The sequence below is a fragment of the Lycium ferocissimum genome, chromosome 7, assembly GCF_029784015.1.
Source record: "Lycium ferocissimum isolate CSIRO_LF1 chromosome 7, AGI_CSIRO_Lferr_CH_V1, whole genome shotgun sequence".
In the NCBI taxonomy this organism is placed as follows: domain Eukaryota; kingdom Viridiplantae; phylum Streptophyta; class Magnoliopsida; order Solanales; family Solanaceae; genus Lycium; species Lycium ferocissimum.
Genome location: NC_081348.1, coordinates 47,472,136 through 47,491,601, shown reverse-complemented (window position 1 = coordinate 47,491,601; position 19,466 = coordinate 47,472,136). Strand labels below are relative to the sequence as shown.

The window sequence follows — 19,466 nt, the reverse complement described above, 5'->3', positions numbered from 1 at the left end:
TGACATTATTTGTATTTTTAATATGGGGTTCACTTTTTTTTTTTTATATTGCTTAATTTTGTTAATATGGGGTCCACTTTTTTTTCCGTGAGTTTGGAGATGGTGGGTTCCACTTTTTTTTTTTTTTTTTTAAAATATTACTTAGTGTTGTGTAATATGGGGCCCACCTTTTTTTTTTTTTTTTAATGGACGGACGACGAAGACCCATGCTTCTATATAGTTTTGATATTGCTTGATTTTGTTAATATAGGGTCCACTTTTTTTTCCATGAGTTTGGAGATGGTGGGTTCTACTTTTTTTTCTTCTTTTTTATTTTTTTTTAATATTACTTGGTGTTGTGTATTATGGGCCCACTTTTTTTTTTTTTTTTTTTTTTTTAATGGACGGACGACGAAGCATGGGTTTATGCTTCTATATAGTTAAAATAAAATATATACACATACACACACATCGACATTGTACTAATTTTTTTGTATTATCAGTGTAATTTAACATGTTATAGCAAATTACCATTTATTATATTTTATCGATCAATTCAATCAAATAGAATTACCTGTAATTGCCTTTAACTAACCTGGTTGTATAAATATTTTTTACGTCTTTAGTGCATGTGATTTAAAACTCTATTTGAAAATATCAAGTCATAGCAATATCGGATGCGTAAAATGAGCATTGCAACTATTTGTACCCTGTGCTTAAACAGTTGTAGTTTCATCTGCCATGTAGACTGATCTACATCCTTTAAACAAGCTAAAGCCGCATAGGCTAACTTGTTTATATCAGTACGCTATGGAGGATGTTTTGAGTGTTTTAAATGCTTCTCCAACTAATCAAATTAGACACTAATCACTACCAAAAAATATATATATCAAAAGTGGAACATAACCTTCTCCTACCAAGTCAATAGTCTAAGTTAGACTAATTTCCACTTAGGCTCGCAAATATTGTTACTCTCCCTACCTTAATCTCACGGATTTAATATCAGATGCAATTTAAATAATTATGACAAATTTATTTTATTTATAAATAATTTAAGAGTTAACTTTTGCTATAGACTTAGAAGTCAACTTTATCGGTTAATATAAAAAATTTATTCACTAGGTGTACGTAACTTAAACTCTAATATTACTATGAACAATCATTTTTTCTAAGCATGGCCATCAATCAACACTGTTGATCTCCATCTCAACGGCCAATTATTCTGGTCAAATGGCAAAATAACAGTTTTAAAGCGGGAAAAAAAAAATTCTTAGTTTCACTATTTGACCAGAATTTTTCAGGAAAAAATGTTTCACTTTTACTTTTTAGTTAATCTTCAACCCCATCACTTCACCACCCCATTATCCTCTATGGGGTTGGGGGAATCAAGAAGACAAATGTCTTTTTTTTTTTGGCAAGAAAACAGTGTCTAGTGCACCATGAGGAAAAAGATGTTTATAAATATAAGATTTTTTCCTCATAAAAGTATATTTAAAAAAAATCAATAATTTTGGTGAGGAGATGTTCATTTCATGCAATTTGAAGCACTGACCTAGCAAAAAAGTTGCATTCTAGAATTGAACATTTCTTGATAATCTTGTATGTAACATCTAAAATATTGCTTTCTTTTTATAGACCCTCCAAAAATCTTGGATCAAGAATTCATTTCATGCAAACTGTATCGTTTGTTTATGAACAACTCTCAAAAATCTTGATCATTCTTGAGGAACACTTCAATAAGTTTTGATCTTTTCTACTGATCTTAGCCATATTTCTCTGTTCTTGACATGTTACTGTTAGTGGTATTAGAGGCGGAGCCAGGATTTCAAGTTTTTGGGTTCTGAACTTGTCACCGAACCCATAGCTCGTTTTAGTTATTGGATTCACAACTAAATATTTATACATATTTAATTGATTTCCTAATACAAATACAGGGGCTAACAAAAGCTATTGGATTCATCTGAACCAGTACCTAATATTGTTGAAAATGATGGAGGGGGCATTTGTGGGGAATGAGTTAGCAAGATTGAGGAGTAGTAATAGTAGGGGGACAAGTTGGAGGTCATCTCAGAGTATTAAGGAGGTGTTTGGAGGGCAAAGGGATGCATTTTTTATGAACAATTACAGTACGCGGTGGCGAGAGGTGGCAGAGGAGGATGAGAAGGAGCTAAAATGGGCGGCGATAGATCGGTTGCCAACATACGATAGAATGAGAAAAGGGATGATGAAGGAGGTGATGAACAATGGGAGGGTAGTTCATCATGAAGTTGACATGACTAAGCTTGGTAATAAAGATAGGAAAGTATTCATGGAGAGTATTCTTAAAGTTGTGGAAGATGATAATGAGAAATTCCTTAGAAGACTCAGAAATAGGACCGACAGGTGATTTATCTTTCTGGTTACTAATTTCACTTACTATGAATAGTTACACATAATTCTCTTTTAAATCACGTGACAACGTAGAAACTTTTTAAGCTATCGGTGTACAAAAGTTAAACTCTATGCACAGTATTAGTACTCTTTGCTTTTTCTTCTTTATTTGATCATTTTTTTGGGTATGATGAAGATGCTGCATGTTCTCTTGTTATGAATAGTTACATGTAATTCTCTTTTAAATGAAATGGCAACGTAAAAACCTTTTATACTACTGGTGTACAAAAGTTAAACTCGATGCATAAATATTAGTACTCTTCCATTTTTTCTTCTTTTTTGATCATTTTTGAGTTTAGGTATGATCAAGATGCTGCATGTTCATTAAATACGATCTCTTTCCATACCTCACAAGCAACAGCTAGTTCCGCGCTCCATTTGGTAGCCTCGGAATGATCTCATTACCTTCTGAGCATTTCTGTTACTATTTTCACTTATTATGAATAGCTATGTGTATTCTATTCTAAATAACATAACAACATAAACCTTTTGCACTATCAGCATACAGAAGTTAAACTCGATGCCCAATATTAGTAGTCTACTTACTCTTCATTTTCTTCTTCTTTTTTTGATCATTGTTTAGTTTTGGTATGATGAAGATGCTGCATGTTCTTTTTTTGGTTACTAATTTCACTTATTACGGATAGTTACATGTAATTCTCTTTGAAATAGCGTGACAACGTAAAAACCTTTTATACTATCAACTTACAGAAGTTAAAGTCGATGCACAATGTTAGCACTCTTCCATTTTTTCTTCTTTAGTTGATCATTTTAGAGTTCATGTATGATGAAGATGTTGTATGTTACACTATAATGATGTAAAATTTTACACTGAAACAGGGTAGGCATAGAGATCCCAAAGGTTGAAGTGAGATTTCAAAACTTAAGTGTAGAAGGAGATGCATATGTTGGGACAAGAGCACTTCCAACTCTGCTTAATTCCACCTTGAATACCATAGAGGTAACTGTATTCCTCCTTTTTCACAAAGTTTGCATTCGTCGTACTAAAAGCTATGTTGTGTGTACTCCAAAAATGATGCTGCACCCGTGTCTGATCCCCCAAAAATATACTACTTTTGGACGATCCAATATGCACCCCGGCGCATTTTGTAAGAGTCTTAGCAACATAGACTAAAAGTAAGAACAACACCAAAACAAGGATGAAATGGTATGGGGTTGTCCTTCAATAGCACGTGTCTGTTAGTTTTGGAAAAGTTTGAATGAAGTTGAAAGACAGGAATCTGCAATGGAGTTATAATTGGCCTTCTATAAGACAAGATTTATTATTCTTTTCTTTGTTCTTAAATTGAACTGATGACATGAACAGGCTGTTCTTGGATTGATTAACCTTTCTCCTTCCAAGAAAAGGGTTGTACAAATTCTTGAAGATGTGAGTGGAATCATAAGGCCATCAAGGTACGCTGCTTACATAACAAAAATAGTAGACATAGTAGCTTTCACTGTAGATAGTTGTGTTCATTCCTAATTTAGTTAGTTATTAATAATTTATGAGTCATATTTTGTTTCGGATATGGTTGAGCTTGTTGCTTATCACTTATGCTAAGTTGCTTTCAGGATGACATTACTCCTAGGGCCTCCTGGTTCAGGAAAAACTACATTTTTAAAAGCACTTGCAGGAAAAGGTGAAGGCGATTTGAGGGTAGGTTCATGCCGCTTATCTTCTCTTTGAAGAAATTGTTTACTGATAGCCTTATTACAATTTTGGAGTTATTTTCTTCCTTATAGCTGAATCATGAGTTATATTTTGCAGGTGACAGGAAAAATTACATATTGTGGCCATGAATTTAATGAATTTGTTCCTCAAAGAACAAGTGCTTATATTAGCCAACATGATCTGCATCATGGAGAGATGACAGTTCGTGAAACATTAGATTTTGCTGGAAGATGCTTGGGTGTTGGAACCAGGTATGATCTACTGCTGGAGTTGTCAAGACGAGAAAAAGAAGCGGGTATAATGCCAGATCCTCAGATTGATGCATTTATGAAGGCCACAGCAATGGAGGGCCAAGGGACAAGCTTAATTACAGATTATGTACTCAAGGTCTGTAACTTCTGCTTTTCTTTGTCAGCTTTCTTGCTTGTGAAGAGGAGCCTTGGAGCAACGGTAAAGTTGTCTCCGTGTGACCTATAGGTCACAGGTTCGAGCCATGGAGTCAGCCACTGATGCTTGCATCAGGGTAGGTTATCTACAACACACCCCTTGGGGTGTGGCCCTACCCCAGACCCTACATGAACGCGAAATGCTTCATGACCGAGTTGCCCAGCTTTCTTGCTTATGCCAAAGCGCTTATATTAACAGTAATGTCGATTTCCACACAGATACTTGGATTAGATATTTGTGCTGATATCATGGTTGGAGATGATATGAGAAGAGGCATTTCAGGTGGACAAAAGAAGCGCGTTACTACTGGTAAACATCTCTTAGTCTGTGTATCTTTATTTTTCCCCGGCACTTTGTTCTTGTGATAATTTTGTGTACAAACTCATCAAAGCTCATTATATTTCCTAAATGGTCTGTCTGTTTTGCTGAAATGAAGGGGAAATGTTGGTTGGGCCAGCAAAAGCGTTTTTCATGGATGAAATATCAAAGGGGCTGGACAGTTCCACCACCTACCAGATCATCAAGTTCATGAGGCAGATGGTTCACGTTAACGATATAACTATGGTTATCTCCCTCTTACAGCCTGATCCCGAGACATTTGATCTATTTGACGATGTTATTCTCCTGTCAGAAGGTCAAATTGTTTACCAGGGTCCGAGAGAAAACGTTCTTGAATTCTTTGAGTACATGGGATTTAGATGTCCGGAAAGGAAAGGAATTGCAGATTTTCTGGTGGAAGTTACTTCCAAGAAAGATCAAGAACAGTATTGGTTTAGAAAAAGCAGGCCTTACGTATATATATCTGTTCCTGAGTTTGCTGAGTCCTTCAATTCTTTTCAGATTGGTGAACAAATTATTGTAGAACTTACAATTCCGTATGATAAGTTCAGCGTCCATCGTGCAGCATTAGTGAAAAATAAATATGGTATCTCTAACTTGGAACTCTTCAAGGCATGCTTCTCAAGGGAATTGTTGCTGATGAAACGAAGTTCTTTCATGTACATCTTTAAAACTGCCCAAATCACTATCATGGCGACTATTGCCTTGACAGTGTTTTTAAGAACACAAATGAAAGCTGGAAGTGTGAGAGATTCCGCTAAGTTCTGGGGCGCTTTGTTTTTCAGCCTCATCAACGTGATGTTCAATGGGATGCAAGAGCTCGCGATGACAGTTTTTAGGCTTCCCGTGTTTTTCAAGCAGAGAGATAGCTTATTTTATCCAGCATGGGCTTTTTCCTTGCCAATTTGGGTGCTTAAAATTCCAATCTCATTAATGGAATCTACAATTTGGATCATCCTTACATACTACACCATTGGCTTTGCCCCTGCAGCCAGCAGGCAAGCGCACATTTATAGCATGTTTGGCCAAGCTTCTGGGAGGCCTAAAGTAATTATTTTAGAAAGTTGTGGTGTTTGGCCAAGCTTTAAGGGAAATAATAGGGGCTTTTGAGTAGTAGCAGAAGCTGTTTTTTAGAAAGTGAAAAAAGTAGCTTTTTCTCCGGAACCATCTATGGAACCTTGGCCAAGCACAAATTATTGCTCTAATATTGGCAAACGTGTTTTTCAAATTGATTAGCCAAAAACAAAATGCTACTCTCGAAGAATGTTTTTCAAAAAACACTTTCGACAAGAAGCATTTTTCAAGATAAGAAAATTTTGGATTCTTAGTCGAACAGGCTATTACTCGAAATGTGAAGCTGCATTCATTTTGGTACTATGATAGTATGTAATCTACTAATCTTTGTTTCCTTTCAGGTTTTTCAAACAGTTATTGGCATTTGTCGGGGTCCATCAGATGGCTCTCTCTTTGTTCCGTTTTATTGCAGCAGCAGGAAGAACACAAGTAGTTGCGAACACACTTGGAACCTTCACTTTGCTTCTGGTTTTTATACTTGGAGGCTTCATCGTCTCAAAAGGTCAAAATTCCATTGCTTTAGCTCTTCGCTTCACATTGTTTTTACCATTTTCCAGCTTCACCTTAGAAGTACTAAAATACTAGACTATGTTTTATACAGATGACATCCAAGATTGGATGATTTGGGGCTACTATGTCTCCCCTATGATGTATGGACAGAACGCAATTGCCATAAACGAGTTCCTAGATGATCGATGGAGTGCTGTAAGATCTTATTTTACGTTCCCTTTCTATTCAGCGTAATCAAGGAAGACGGGTTCTAACTTTTTCATTCTTTTGGCACAGCCTACTAATGGTTCTCAACCAACGCTAGGAAAGACTCTTCTCCATGACAGAGGCTTATTTACCACAGAAACTTGGTATTGGATTTGCATTGGAGCACTTTTTGGATTTTCACTTCTCTTCAATGTCCTCTTCATTGCAGCTTTGACATTTTTAAAACGTATGTTCCCTTTGATGATTTAACTTTCACAACTCAAATGTAAAGATATCGGTATATTAACTCACAGCACAAATCTCAGCTCTTGGAAATACTAAAGCTGTCAGTGTTGAGGATGAGGATAAAAGCAACAATAGGCCTCGAGAAGCAGCAATAAGAGGTAACTTCTAGATTTCTGTTTTTGTGTAAGTTTGAGACTAATTACACAGATTGAGACTAATTTGTCGAGTAATAACTACCACAGATATTCAGATGGCTCCAACATGTTCTCAAGTAAACACCAGCTGTGCTGTTCCTTTCCCGAATAATGAATTAAGAAAACGGATGGTCTTGCCGTTCCAGCCCCTTTCACTAGCATTCAACCATGTGAATTACTATGTCGATATGCCTGCTGTAAGTTCTTTTTTCCAATTTAACTTATGATTCTCGTTGCTTCTTCGTTATGAGGATTCATCATGAATAATTGTGCTTAAGCGTGTTTGGTATGATGGAAAATGTTTTCCTAGAAAATGAGTTGTTTTCTTATTTATTTTCTTGTGTTTAGTACGGAAACAGAAAATATTGTCCTAAAAGCATTTGTATATAATTTAGGCAAACACTATGGGTGTGGGGCCTGGGTCGGGGGTAAGGTGTGGGGTAATGGGATGGGGGCTATAGGGGGTGGAGGTGGGGGTGGGCATAGGGTGTGTTGGAGTGTGGGGAGGACACAATCAAAATGCCACTTGTGGAACTTAATTTCCCTAGTTCCACTAGGGAAGTCATTTTCCTCATTTTAAGAAACTTGTTTTCTAGAGAAAATATTTTTCAAAATTTTTGACCAACCAAACATGAGAAAGTTGGAAAACGTTTTCATCCATACCAAACACGCCCTAAATGGAATAATGAGGATCCATATAGCCGACCCAACTTGTTTAGGATTGAGGCGTAGTTGTTGTATCCTCACCGTTTCTTTGGCGCTACCTGGAAAACCACGTTAAAGCAAGCATACTAAGCTCTCTAAACATGGAACTTTTGTTTTATCAGGAAATGAAGACTCAAGGAATTGAAGAAGATAGATTGCAACTTCTACGAGACGTTAGTGGAGCCTTCAGGCCTGGAATTCTTACAGCATTGGTCGGTGTCAGTGGTGCTGGAAAGACCACCTTGATGGATGTCTTAGCAGGTAGAAAGACAGGTGGATACATTGAAGGGAGCATAAAAATTTCAGGTTACCCAAAGAATCAGACAACATTTGCTCGAGTCAGCGGTTACTGCGAACAAAGTGACATTCATTCACCATATGTAACTGTCTATGAGTCCCTCCTCTACTCAGCCTGGTTACGTCTACCCTCCGATGTAAAGACAGAAACACGAAAGGCAAGACAGTAACATAATGCAGACTCCATTTCAATCCAGAAACACGATGTATTAAAGTTTCTGCTTAATACATCGACAACCCCTTTAACTTGTCAGTAAATTTCATTTGGACACTCGAACTACGGCTTGTTCCAATTGAACACCTGAACACATGATAAAGTGTTCCTATTATAGATACCTTTGGTTCAAATTTTGAAAAAACTTTTGCGCGTGTTCTCAAGTGCCCATTGCGTAGATAAGTTAACCACTTAAAATATGTCACCTCTTTTAATTATACACATTAGCCTCAATAAGCCGTAAAATCTCAGGCCTGTCCCAATTGAGGCTGATTTATAATTAAAGGAGGTGACATTTTATGTAGTTAACTTATCTGCGTAATGGGTGCTTGAAAACACGCACGGAAGCTTTTTTGAAATTTGAGCCGGGAGTGTCTAACAGGAACACTTTATCATGTGTTCAAGTACTCAATTGAAATAAGCCATAGTGCAAGTGTCTAAATGAAATTTACTGACAAATTCAGGGGGCTATCAATATATTCCGCCTATAGTTTCACTAACCTTGTTCCTTTCTAACTGTAGATGTTTGTGGAAGAAGTCATGGAATTGGTAGAGCTCAAACCATTGAGGAATGCTCTTGTTGGGCTCCCCGGGGTGGATGGTCTTTCTACTGAACAGCGAAAGAGGCTGACGACTGCTGTCGAATTAGTTGCAAATCCATCCATCATCTTTATGGATGAGCCCACATCAGGACTTGATGCTAGAGCTGCAGCTATTGTTATGCGTACTGTCAGAAAAACAGTGGATACAGGAAGAACGGTGGTCTGCACGATCCACCAGCCTAGCATAGATATTTTTGAAGCTTTCGATGAGGTATCTATCAACTTTATCCATTTTTTTTATGTTCATTATTCCATTTTGTGAAGTTAAGTTTGTGATATAAAACCGATCTCTTGTTTAAGCTACTTTTGATGAAAAGAGGAGGCCAAGTAATATACGCTGGACCTCTTGGCTCTCATTCTCAAACGATGGTTGAATATTTTGAGGTTAGTTTTCTTTCTATCCTATGTCCTTTTAAGTATATGCTGGTTCCTCTGCTAATCATAGCAATTCATGCAGTACAAAATAATCTCAAAATATCTAAAAAGTGCACATACGAAGAAGCCAAGGTGATTCAACATATAGTATATATATCTTTAAAAATAATTACGTACCCACACAGTGTAATTTTCCAGCAAATGGATGTAAAATTTTAGACAAGGTGGCTCCGCCACTGGTTCATACACTCCATTCATGAAGCCGCATAGTAGAGTCTCCTCTATCATAATTCAAGAGGTTTTAATTTTAACTTCGTGTTTTCCATTTTGCAGGCCATACGAGGGGTTCCCAATATCAGAGAGTGCGATAATCCAGCTACGTGGATGCTTGATGTCAGCTCTTCTTCTATGGAAACAAAACTTGATGTCGATTTTGCTGAAGTATATGCCAACTCTGATCTTTACCAGTAAGCTCTTGTTGACATTACTAAGCTAATTTGTTAACCTAATCGGAGTGATCGACTTAATCGGAGTCTCATTTTCCATTGCAGGAGAAATCAACTGCTGATCAAGGAACTTAGCAGACCAGCACCTCGCTCAAAGGATCTGTATTTCCCCACTCAATATTCCCAATCCTTCCTAACTCAGTGCAAGGCCTGTTTCTGGAAACAACACTGGTCATACTGGAGGAATTCACAATATAATGCAATCAGATTCTTCATGACAGTAGTCATAGGGATTCTGTTTGGTGTCATTTTTTGGAATAAAGGAAACAAAATGTAATCCTGAACTTCTTTGTTATAAGCTCGATTATGTTGGCGAATTCAAAATGAGAAATGTTTTAACATTTATTTTATCTGTTAACAGATACAGACAACAAGACTTGCTTAATCTGCTAGGAGCAACTTATGCAGCTGTCATGTTTCTTGGAGCCACAAATGCTTCGGCAGTACAATCTGTTGTGGCTGTTGAAAGGACGGTTTTCTATCGCGAAAGAGCTGCTGGAATGTATTCAGAGTTGCCTTATGCATTTGCTCAGGTATCACATAAACTTCCCGAATACATGCTTATATCTTCATTGATCCCTCAGTCAAGTGGCGGAGCCAGGATTTAGAAGTAAACTCACTAAAAAGCCAAGAATTAAACACATAGTATAGTCAGACCTCTCTGTAACAGTCACCCTCTATAACAACATTTCACTATAACAGTCTAGTTTTCCTTGGAACTGATTTTTCAAGTTATGTTATATTATATGTTCTCTACAACAACATTTCGTTATAGCAGCCAACAAACATCCGGATAAACGATGGCGTTATAGAGACGTTTGACTGTGTATATACATAAATGAAAAAAAAGTGACCTATCTATATTGCGTAATATCTAAAATTGGGGTGTCAATTTGACGTTTTTCCAGTTTCTCATGTATAGCAGTTGGTTATGACATTTATGCTTGTGTTGTCTGCAGGTGGCTATAGAGACTATATATGTTGCAATACAGACTTTTATTTATTCTCTTCTTTTGTTTTCCATGATTGGATACCAATGGACAGCAACAAAGTTCTTCTATTTCTACTACTTCATATTCATGTGCTTCACCTACTTCTCCATGTATGGCATGATGGTTGTTGCTTTGACTCCTGGTTATCAAATTGCTGCCATTGTCATGTCCTTCTTCCTCAGCTTCTGGAACTTATTCTCCGGTTTCCTTGTTCCTCGTCCGGTAGGCCAACCTTTCAACCAGACTACTAGCAGCCATTTCTTGATTTAGTTAAAAACTCACGAGGTTTTTGGTTTTTTGGTTTTAACTTCTACAGCTAATTCCAGTGTGGTGGAGGTGGTACTATTGGGCCTCTCCGGTTGCATGGACAATATACGGGATTTTCACCTCCCAGGTGGGAGATATAACCGATGAACTTGAACTCCCCGGTGAAACTGTGAAAATACAGGTGAATCAGTTCCTGAAAGAATATTTGGGATATGATCATGACTTTCTTGTAGCAGTGGTTTTTGCCCATGTGGGCTGGGTTCTTCTGTTTTTCTTTGTTTTTGCTTATGGAATCAAGTTCTTGAACCACCAAACAAGGTAGAAATGGGAGAAATTTCTGACTATCCTAAAGTTTCTCTTAGATGTTTAGGTATAGGTTTACACATCAAACATGGAATTGTATATTGTTATAGCTTGTTACCTTATCTTCCAATTCTGGTTAGCCTGTCAATTCAATCAAATCTCCAGCCGCTTAGTGCCACTATTGGTCAGAGTTGTAAGGAGTCTTGGTCTCAAATCAAGCTAAAGCGTTATCTTGGTCTCAAATCAAGCTAAGGCGTCATTTCATTCTCACACTGGGCATGATGCACTGCAAGACCAAACAAGTTGCTCCCTTGCCTCGCAGTGGCGGCATCTAATCTTTTAATTTTAAGTCATTTCCCCTAAGATGAGCTTTCTTTCCTTTTTCCAATTCTCAGAGCAGCCCTTTTAAGCTCATCTTTCATATGTTATTAATGCACTGTTACATCACTTTACCTAATAAAGTATCATACTTCCATTCATATATAGCCTACTAGTACAGGGGCGACCAACATTGCTGAAGAAAAATCATATTGCTAGAGAAATTATGCATCATTAATTTTTCTGAAACACGGTAGTCTCAGGGCCAACTAGTTGCGCACAGAGACTATTCTACGAATTACATGGATCCTCCCACCAGCACAAATACCGACAAACATCGCCCAGCATAAGGCAAATGAAATGAAATCACCAATCGTTTTGTCTCCATGCACCATCAATGTTATCCTGTACATGCATAAATGCTCTAACTAGATGATCACCTCACAGGCATATTCAAATCGCTTAGAGGAGATGAAATATCACAAAAGTAGAAGGCTCAAGCTATAAGCAAGAATGGGCAAAAAATATTAAAAATATAACCATTTCCAAACCTGTGATTAACATACTTCGTGTGTATCTACTTTCATCAAGTTAGATAGCAAAACATAATTAGCTACAAGCAAAAACCAAAGTACCTTAGCTATAATTCTAAACACATATTTTTGCCCTGCCAAGCTAAAACTCGGTCTTCTTGTTTAAGGTGCAACTGCAATATCCTTAATCTGCTTCTTGCTCCTCACCGAACTTCGTTTCTTCGTCTCAAAATCTACTTTATCCAGGTCTTCGGCAATTCCAAGGTAACCATATAGAATTTTTCCTACAGGGTCTGTCAACGGTTCTTTAGTTTCATCATCAATGCTACCAGAGTGATCGGAACTGATACGCTGGAACTCCGCCCTCCCGTGCTTCCTATGGGCATATATATCACACAGTCTTTCTGCTTCTTCCAAACCTGAGAGAGTAGCACTAAACTTCACCATAAGGATACTCTGATTTGCAGGCTTACCACGAGAGACCTTGGCCTTCTCCCCGAAGCCCATATCTGTAACGAAGAGTACATCAGAACAAAAGATTCAGAAAATAAAATAACTATGACGAAGAGTCGAAGACCCCTTCGGCTAACCTAGCAGATATCAGGATAAAAGCAATGGAACATCTGAAAATTTCATCAAGCAGACTTGCACTAACCACACCAATCAATTAAACAATGAGGAGAATAGTCCTTTCTTTTCTAGTAGAGGAAGTACCATAAACTAAATTTCTTCATCAAGAACAAAATATACCCGAGTGCTTGAACGAGTTTGAGGGTAAAAGTCCATAAGTACAGGAATCTGAACCAGTACAGGTGTACCCTTTTCTAATTGTTCGGCCTTTTCAAGGGGAGGGGAGGGGGGTGGTTGGCTCTTTGTTACTCCCCTTGTCCCATTGTATGTGACATACTTTACTTTTTAGATTGTACCAAAAAGAATTTGTATATTTAGAAACAATTTAACTTTAAACTTCTCATTCTACCTTTAATAATATGATTTTACAGCCTCACAAATGTCTCTGACATGTTTTGGACCATCAAAAGTCTCACTATCTTAAACTATGTGGCCAGTCGAACACTATCATATAAAATAGGACTGGGGGAGTAGTAGAACAAAGGGGTATTTCGATATAATATCATCTACCGCAAAGAAAGAGGGAAACTGACCTCTCAGCTTAGACTCAAGCTCTTCAGCTGATACAACCACACGCTCATCCGCATTGCTGCTAGTTATGGAACTGTTATGGATTATAACAACTGGAGGCCACATAATTAGATCTTCCTTCAAAGCAACAGTTTCAGCATTCGATAGCTTTTCACGAACCCAACTACCGTTAGGAGCATCTGCACTCTTCCATCCCATCAAAGCACATAAAGCTTTGTGAAGACCCAAGTGCTGTGATTTGAGACCAGCCTTAGAGGATGTTAAAGCATGACGCACGAGGCTTTCTGAGTCTAGAAACTCTTCCGAATCTCTGAAACAACATAGAAGATTAATATATAAAAAAAAAAAAAAAAAGATCAGTAAAGTTCTTGATGAAGAAAAGGTCCAATTAAGTTTAGAGAAACATAACAACGCCAATGTAAAGCTTCAGGAGAAGAAAATAAGCTATACAGTTCTCAAAGGTAACAGTAAGGATAGCTGGAATTTAGAACGGAAAAGGCAAGAGATAACTTGCTAGATACTCCAGCCAAATGAAGCGTTACTTGACTTACCAACCAAAAACACATCTTAACATGAATGTAATTTTCATAAAAGACAACAGAACTGCAGGCCTAAACTTAAGTTCATCATTCAGGTGGCCCCTACAAGAGACTGATTATCTTTAACCAAGACTGCTCAAGAAAAATTTCTCCCCTGGATGTGCAAAGACTAGGCTAAAAATCTATGGCCGCCAATCAGGTCTAAAGAAGGTCACTAAAATTGCAAATAGCCTTGTACACATGAAAAAATAATTTCTGTTTGATCATGCAGTGGCCGCCAATAAGGTCTAAAGAAGGTCACTAAAATTGCAAATAGCCTTGTACACATGAAAAAATAATTTCTATTTGATCATGCAGTAGGTTCAACCATTGACTATGGTTAGTTGGAGACACTTTTAATCATCAGACTATGAAAATAAGAAAGACAAGCTGCAATAGCTACTGTTTAAACCTAACTATCAGACCAACTGCTTCATCTATAGCCCCTTCCCCAAGCAACCACACCACATGAACATATGGTGTGTCAAATCCAGTATAATGTCAGATCTGAGTTTCCCATTGGATGGAAATAGCAGAAGAGGTTTTCTTTTGCAACTCATTCAACATCTCCCCCTTCCATTTCCTCAAGTCATGGTTGTTTGAACAACCAAAGTATTTGATCTTCTTAGTAAGCACCATTTCAAGATAAGGGCAAAGGCACTAACACAAATAATATATTTGCTCTTCTTGATAAGCACCATACGGGCAATGGTGCTAACTAGACAGATCGAGAGGAAATGCCCCCAAGCATCCGATTATAATATTTCCCTGGACAATAAGACATCCAACCTACAAAATTAAACTTTTTCCAACTCCAGAGTTCCCATGCATCAATCAATTCAAGTAATCCTCAAACTCAAAACTACTTGGGGCCAACTATACAAATCCTTATATATCCTTATATCCATTCCGCTGTATTCAGGGCCATTTCATACCATCCGCGCAGGAAAAAAATTCACTCCAACAGACCTCATAGGTTGAAGCAGCATGGAATGAAAAAGCCTCATTCAAATGGAAGCCCAACTAGTCTCATTATTAACTTAGCCAAATGAGTCCTCATAAAACCAGTAATATGAATTACTGACATTTACTTGATCGCAGCAACAAATCTATGAATAAGTTCAATAAAAGAGGAAGAGTTTACTCCATCTATGAAAACATTTCATGATGTAAAAGACAAACCTACCTGCCACACACGATGCACTTTAAACTACCAGCTTGCTCACTGTATTTTCTTCTTTTAGCTGGAGTCTCATTCAAGTGCCTCACGAACCTGAAGAAGGCATTTTGGACCAGCTGCTTAAAATCCTTAGAGTTCTCTGGAGGTTCAGTTTTTGCTGGAGTAATAATACCTTGTTTGTCATCACCTTGTTCAGCAACACTTTCATCTAAACCATCTTGATTTCTAGAGGACTTGCGAGAATTGACCTTTTTCACCCATGGTGGAGGAGCATGATTCTTCACTAAACGGGGTCCCAAACGCTTCTTCAGTGAAGGTTTATATTTTGTTCCTAGTGGGTGTTCAATATCAAGATTCTGGGAACGAGGCCCCAACCGCTTCTTTATATCTCTTCCACCAGATTTACTAAATTTGCTTATACGACTCGACATGGACACTGAAAGGTTTCTTGTGGAACTAGTGGTGGCAGCAGCTTTGTATGGCCTACCACTCTTCACATATTTGGAGCGGGGAACATTTGGCTTTCTAGACATAACTACAGAATCTATATCCCTACTGATCCACATTTCATCAGCATCTCCACGGTCATGGGTTTTGTGTGCACTCCTTACATCACTTGAAATCATAATTCCAGCACCACGATTGTCCGTTGAGCGATGTTTTTCTCTAAGAGAGAGATTAGATGGTCCAGGCAAGTCCCTTGAAATAAATCTTTCACGAGAACGTGCCTCTCTCTTCTCAAAACGGGGGTCATATTCTCTATACAAGGCATCAGATCTTTCTAGAAGATCATCATCTATCTGATACTTATGAAGCTCTCTTTTACGGGAGCTTTCATAGCCTCGATGTGTTTCATTTTCATACTGAAGGCGATTAGCCCCATAATCCAATATGTCCACATCTGGCTTTCTTGGGTCTACTGCTCTGCGTGACTCAAAATAATCTGGCGTTGACCGCCTTTGAGAAGTAAAAAGAGATCCCCGTGGCTTATCTTCAATTAAAGTCTCCCGATGAGAAAATTCATCATATTTGCCCAATCCCATGTTAGTTCTTGGAACATCTTGAAAATGCGCTTCTCCTGAACCCACCCTCTTCCCATAGAATTCACTAGGCAGGGCATTGGGACTACCAACTTCACCTCTTTGAATGTCAGAATAACTGTATGTTTCACGCCTTTCCCCTGCTCGATCAAAGTATGACTCCGAGTAGTTCCTGAATCCACTTACTTGCTTTTCAGGGTTCAGAGAAGATATGGTCCCGGGAATTTTATCATATCCGTCATGGCCAATAGACTCAATAGCGTTTCCACTATTCAGTCTATTTCCATGAGATCGAATTTGGACCTCTTTACTATATGAACTGGCAATATCATCCTTAATAACTCCAGGTACCAAGGGCAACGCGTCAGGGTGAGACGACGATACCATGTAATCAGGATTGAATTCTGAATATCGCGTGGACTTCAAGGGGTCCTCCATGTATGGGTCCGTTGATGCTGGCACTCCTCCTCCTGCTGCTTTATGGGAATGGAACCCGTCTTGTAAATGGATTTCCTCATCTTTGATGTGATCAGCATCCAAATAACGTGATGGCAATGGGTAGCTGCCACTATTTCCAACGCCAGGGATTCTTGGCTGTACACCAACATTAGGCAAAGGAGACTCATATGAAGAGTACAACATCCTCTTATCAGCTTCTGAAGATATGCTACCATCCACAAAACCCGAATAGGGCCTTCCACGGTTGTCTCTCTCGCTGCTTACTCTACTACCACTAATTCCATAGTCTCTGGAGCCCTTTCTGGGCTTATCTAACAAATGACTCCATGGGTAGTTTACAGAAGTTGAGTCCTCATTCCCTAAGCCCTCTTTTATCTCATGCAACCTCTGTGAATGTTCACCAAGCATCTCAGTGTTTCCTCTATCACGATCAGGGATTCTCAAGCTCTGAGATGGCCCGTAGTCTCTATCTCCACCAACATAATTCAAGGGTCGGGCATTCTGCAACTCTCCAAAGTCTCCAACACCATCAATTCCCATCTTTCTCGACCTCTCAAGCTCGTGAAAGTACTCAGCCCGCTGTTCACCAATCATCTGGCCACTTGGTGACAGGTGATGCTCCCTACTCCGTCCACGTGGTGAGTGCTGCTGCTCCCAGTTCCTAGTCCTTCCCGGTGGCGAAATCTCTCTGTTCCTGTTCCTTCCTGGTGGCGAGTATTCCTGGTTCCGACTCCTTACTGGTGGTGAGCGATCGCGATCCCGGTTTCGAATAGTTGCTGCCACGGGTGAGTATTCACGACCCTGGTACCTCCTCGGTGGCGAGTTCCTCCGCTCTTGAATCCTCATTGGGGGCGAGCCCCTTATCCTCCGAGGAGACGAGTAGTCCTTATCCCCCCTTATTCTCCTTCGAGGCGAGTAATCCCCATCCCTAACCCTCCGTGGAGACGAATAATCCCTGTTCCTAGTCGGCCTCTGTCGAGGCGAGTAACCACGATCCTTTCTCCTTTCCGGTAAACGTGGTGGTGGACCTCTAGCATCTCCTCCAAACCTCCTCTCCCTCATTATCAACACTTCAGTAATAACAAAAAAGACTCACCTTCAACAATTTCCAACCTAAATCAACCCAAACTTCAGCAATTTCCCACAAAAATCAACCCAAACTTCAGCAATCTCCAAATTTAATCAACCCAAACTTCAACAGTTTCCAACAAAAATCATCCCAAATTTTCATCAATTTCCAACAAAAATCAACCCAAACTTCAGCAATTTCCAAATTAAATCAACCAAAATTTCTATAGCATATGAAACCCTAACCCTAACCCTAACCCTAAAATAAATTAAAAATTACAGCCAAGTCTCTTCCCCTTTTCCATATAAAAATATGTTCGATTCAAATAAAAGGGTATTCAAAAAGATCACTTTCAGATCAAATAATCCTCAAAAGCGATATATATATATATTATCAAATTCAAACCTTTTTTAGATGAAAAAATGGAGAAAAATCCATTTGTTTCTCTTCTTTTGATGATACGATTGGTGCAAAGTTAACGAATTGGAAACTTATGGATGCGTTCTGTAATAGCGTTATTAAATTGAGAGATTGTTAATGGCGGATTTTTATGGGAAAGAGGAAACATTGATTTGGATATGTGTCCAGTTATGGGCCGGGTTAAAGGATATGAACGAAGAGCTCAGTTAAATTTGGGCAATTTGCAGGATTGTCCTTTACTGGGGGTGGTCTTTAATGTTTGGCCCTCAAATTGGTGGTCTTTAACTTTTGTCCTTCACTAAAAATTTCTTGATTTCCGGTTCGAATCCTCATTCAGTCAAAAAAATTTAAAAAATTCGAAAGGTAGAGTTTGGATTTGCAAACTCTGCCTTAAGGCAGAATTTCTGCCTTGGGAATCCAAACATCTGCCTTGCGAATTTTATTTTTTTTACTGAGCTGGGGTTCGTATCCACAACCTCGGGGTATTAGGCGAAGAACAAAACATAAAGACCACCAATTTGAAGGACAAAAATTAAAGACCACCCCCAAATGAAAGGCAATCCGCGCACAAAAATGGTTAAATTTGGCTTTGTATTTAGGTAACTGTCCAACCCAACTTTCTTTAGGAGAATTGGGCAAGGAACCATTTTTTACACAACAAGAGATAGGCCTTATTCTAGTAAAAAAAATTAAAAAAAAAAAAAAAAAAACTGAAGGCAAAAGAAAAAAAGAATTTTTTGCCTTAAGGCAGACTTTTCGGGAAGCTTTGACTCTCGATTTTTTTTTTTTTTTTACTGAGCGGGGTTTCGAACTCATAATCTCGGGACATTTCAACCACTTTTTTAAGCGAAGGACGAAAATAATAGACCAATAATTTAAGGGCCAAAAATTAAAGACCAGCGCCTTTGAACGCCAATCCGTGCAAAAAAATGCAAGAGGTAATTGTACACTGATACCAAGTCGGGCATGTACACTGATACCAAGTCGGGCATCTGCATTACCATTTTTAGCCCAATTATTGTCTTATTACTTGCATGACCCATTCCTTTTTATAAGTCGTGTCCTCACTTCCCTTTACTCTCTACTACATGAATTTTATCCAGTTCTCATTTCATTCTTTCCTTTTTTAATTTTCATTCATCAGATTTTACACCATAAAACAAAACTAGTCATTGTCTCAAAAGTAAACATACTTAGCAATTCTTTAATGAGAAAAAAAATATTTGGCCAAAGATACCTGCCTAAAATATAGAAAAGTTTAATATAATGTGTTAGAGTTTGGAATTTTTTTCAAGTGAAACGTCATTACACACTATATTGGAGTTCGAAATTTCCTATAGGTGAAACTGGAAGAGGACAGATAAGGC

General features: G+C 38.3%; 2 protein-coding genes across 2 annotated transcripts; one reads left to right on the top strand and one right to left on the bottom strand.

Moving 5' to 3' along the window:
- The first annotated feature begins 1,636 nt into the window (after positions 1-1,636).
- Positions 1,637-12,461, top strand: LOC132065438 (pleiotropic drug resistance protein 2). Its single transcript, XM_059458837.1, has 20 exons — positions 1,637-2,361; positions 3,250-3,370; positions 3,737-3,825; positions 3,985-4,069; positions 4,181-4,471; positions 4,750-4,840; positions 4,968-5,868; positions 6,286-6,446; positions 6,546-6,649; positions 6,731-6,887; positions 6,967-7,044; positions 7,129-7,277; positions 7,908-8,240; positions 8,819-9,109; positions 9,199-9,282; positions 9,607-9,740; positions 9,825-10,052; positions 10,141-10,312; positions 10,739-10,993; positions 11,088-12,461. Exons 1-20 carry the CDS (start codon positions 1,967-1,969, stop codon positions 11,358-11,360), a joined length of 4,392 nt encoding a protein of 1,463 aa, XP_059314820.1. The 5' UTR covers positions 1,637-1,966; the 3' UTR covers positions 11,361-12,461.
- Positions 12,162-17,910, bottom strand: LOC132065439 (uncharacterized). The gene is made up of 3 exons (XM_059458838.1): positions 15,118-17,910; positions 13,356-13,663; positions 12,162-12,701 (listed from the first exon to the last, which is right to left on the bottom strand). Exons 1-3 carry the CDS (start codon positions 17,670-17,672, stop codon positions 12,355-12,357), a joined length of 3,210 nt encoding a protein of 1,069 aa, XP_059314821.1. The 5' UTR covers positions 17,673-17,910; the 3' UTR covers positions 12,162-12,354.
- Positions 17,911-19,466: the final 1,556 nt, after the last annotated feature.

Excerpts from the sequence above, each read along its gene's own strand:
- LOC132065439 (XM_059458838.1), bottom strand. The coding sequence starts at position 17,672 with ATGAGGGAGAGGAGGTTTGGAGGAGATGCTAGAGGTCCACCACCACGT. Across the intron at positions 13,664-15,117 it reads AAGTGCATCGTGTGTGGCAG|AGATTCGGAAGAGTTTCTAG; the intron begins GTAGGTTTGTCT and ends ATGTTGTTTCAG. Across the intron at positions 12,702-13,355 it reads GCTTGAGTCTAAGCTGAGAG|ATATGGGCTTCGGGGAGAAG; the intron begins GTCAGTTTCCCT and ends TCTTCGTTACAG.
- LOC132065438 (XM_059458837.1), top strand. The coding sequence starts at position 1,967 with ATGATGGAGGGGGCATTTGTGGGGAATGAGTTAGCAAGATTGAGGAGT. Across the intron at positions 2,362-3,249 it reads CTCAGAAATAGGACCGACAG|GGTAGGCATAGAGATCCCAA; the intron begins GTGATTTATCTT and ends ACACTGAAACAG. Across the intron at positions 6,650-6,730 it reads TAGATGATCGATGGAGTGCT|CCTACTAATGGTTCTCAACC; the intron begins GTAAGATCTTAT and ends CTTTTGGCACAG.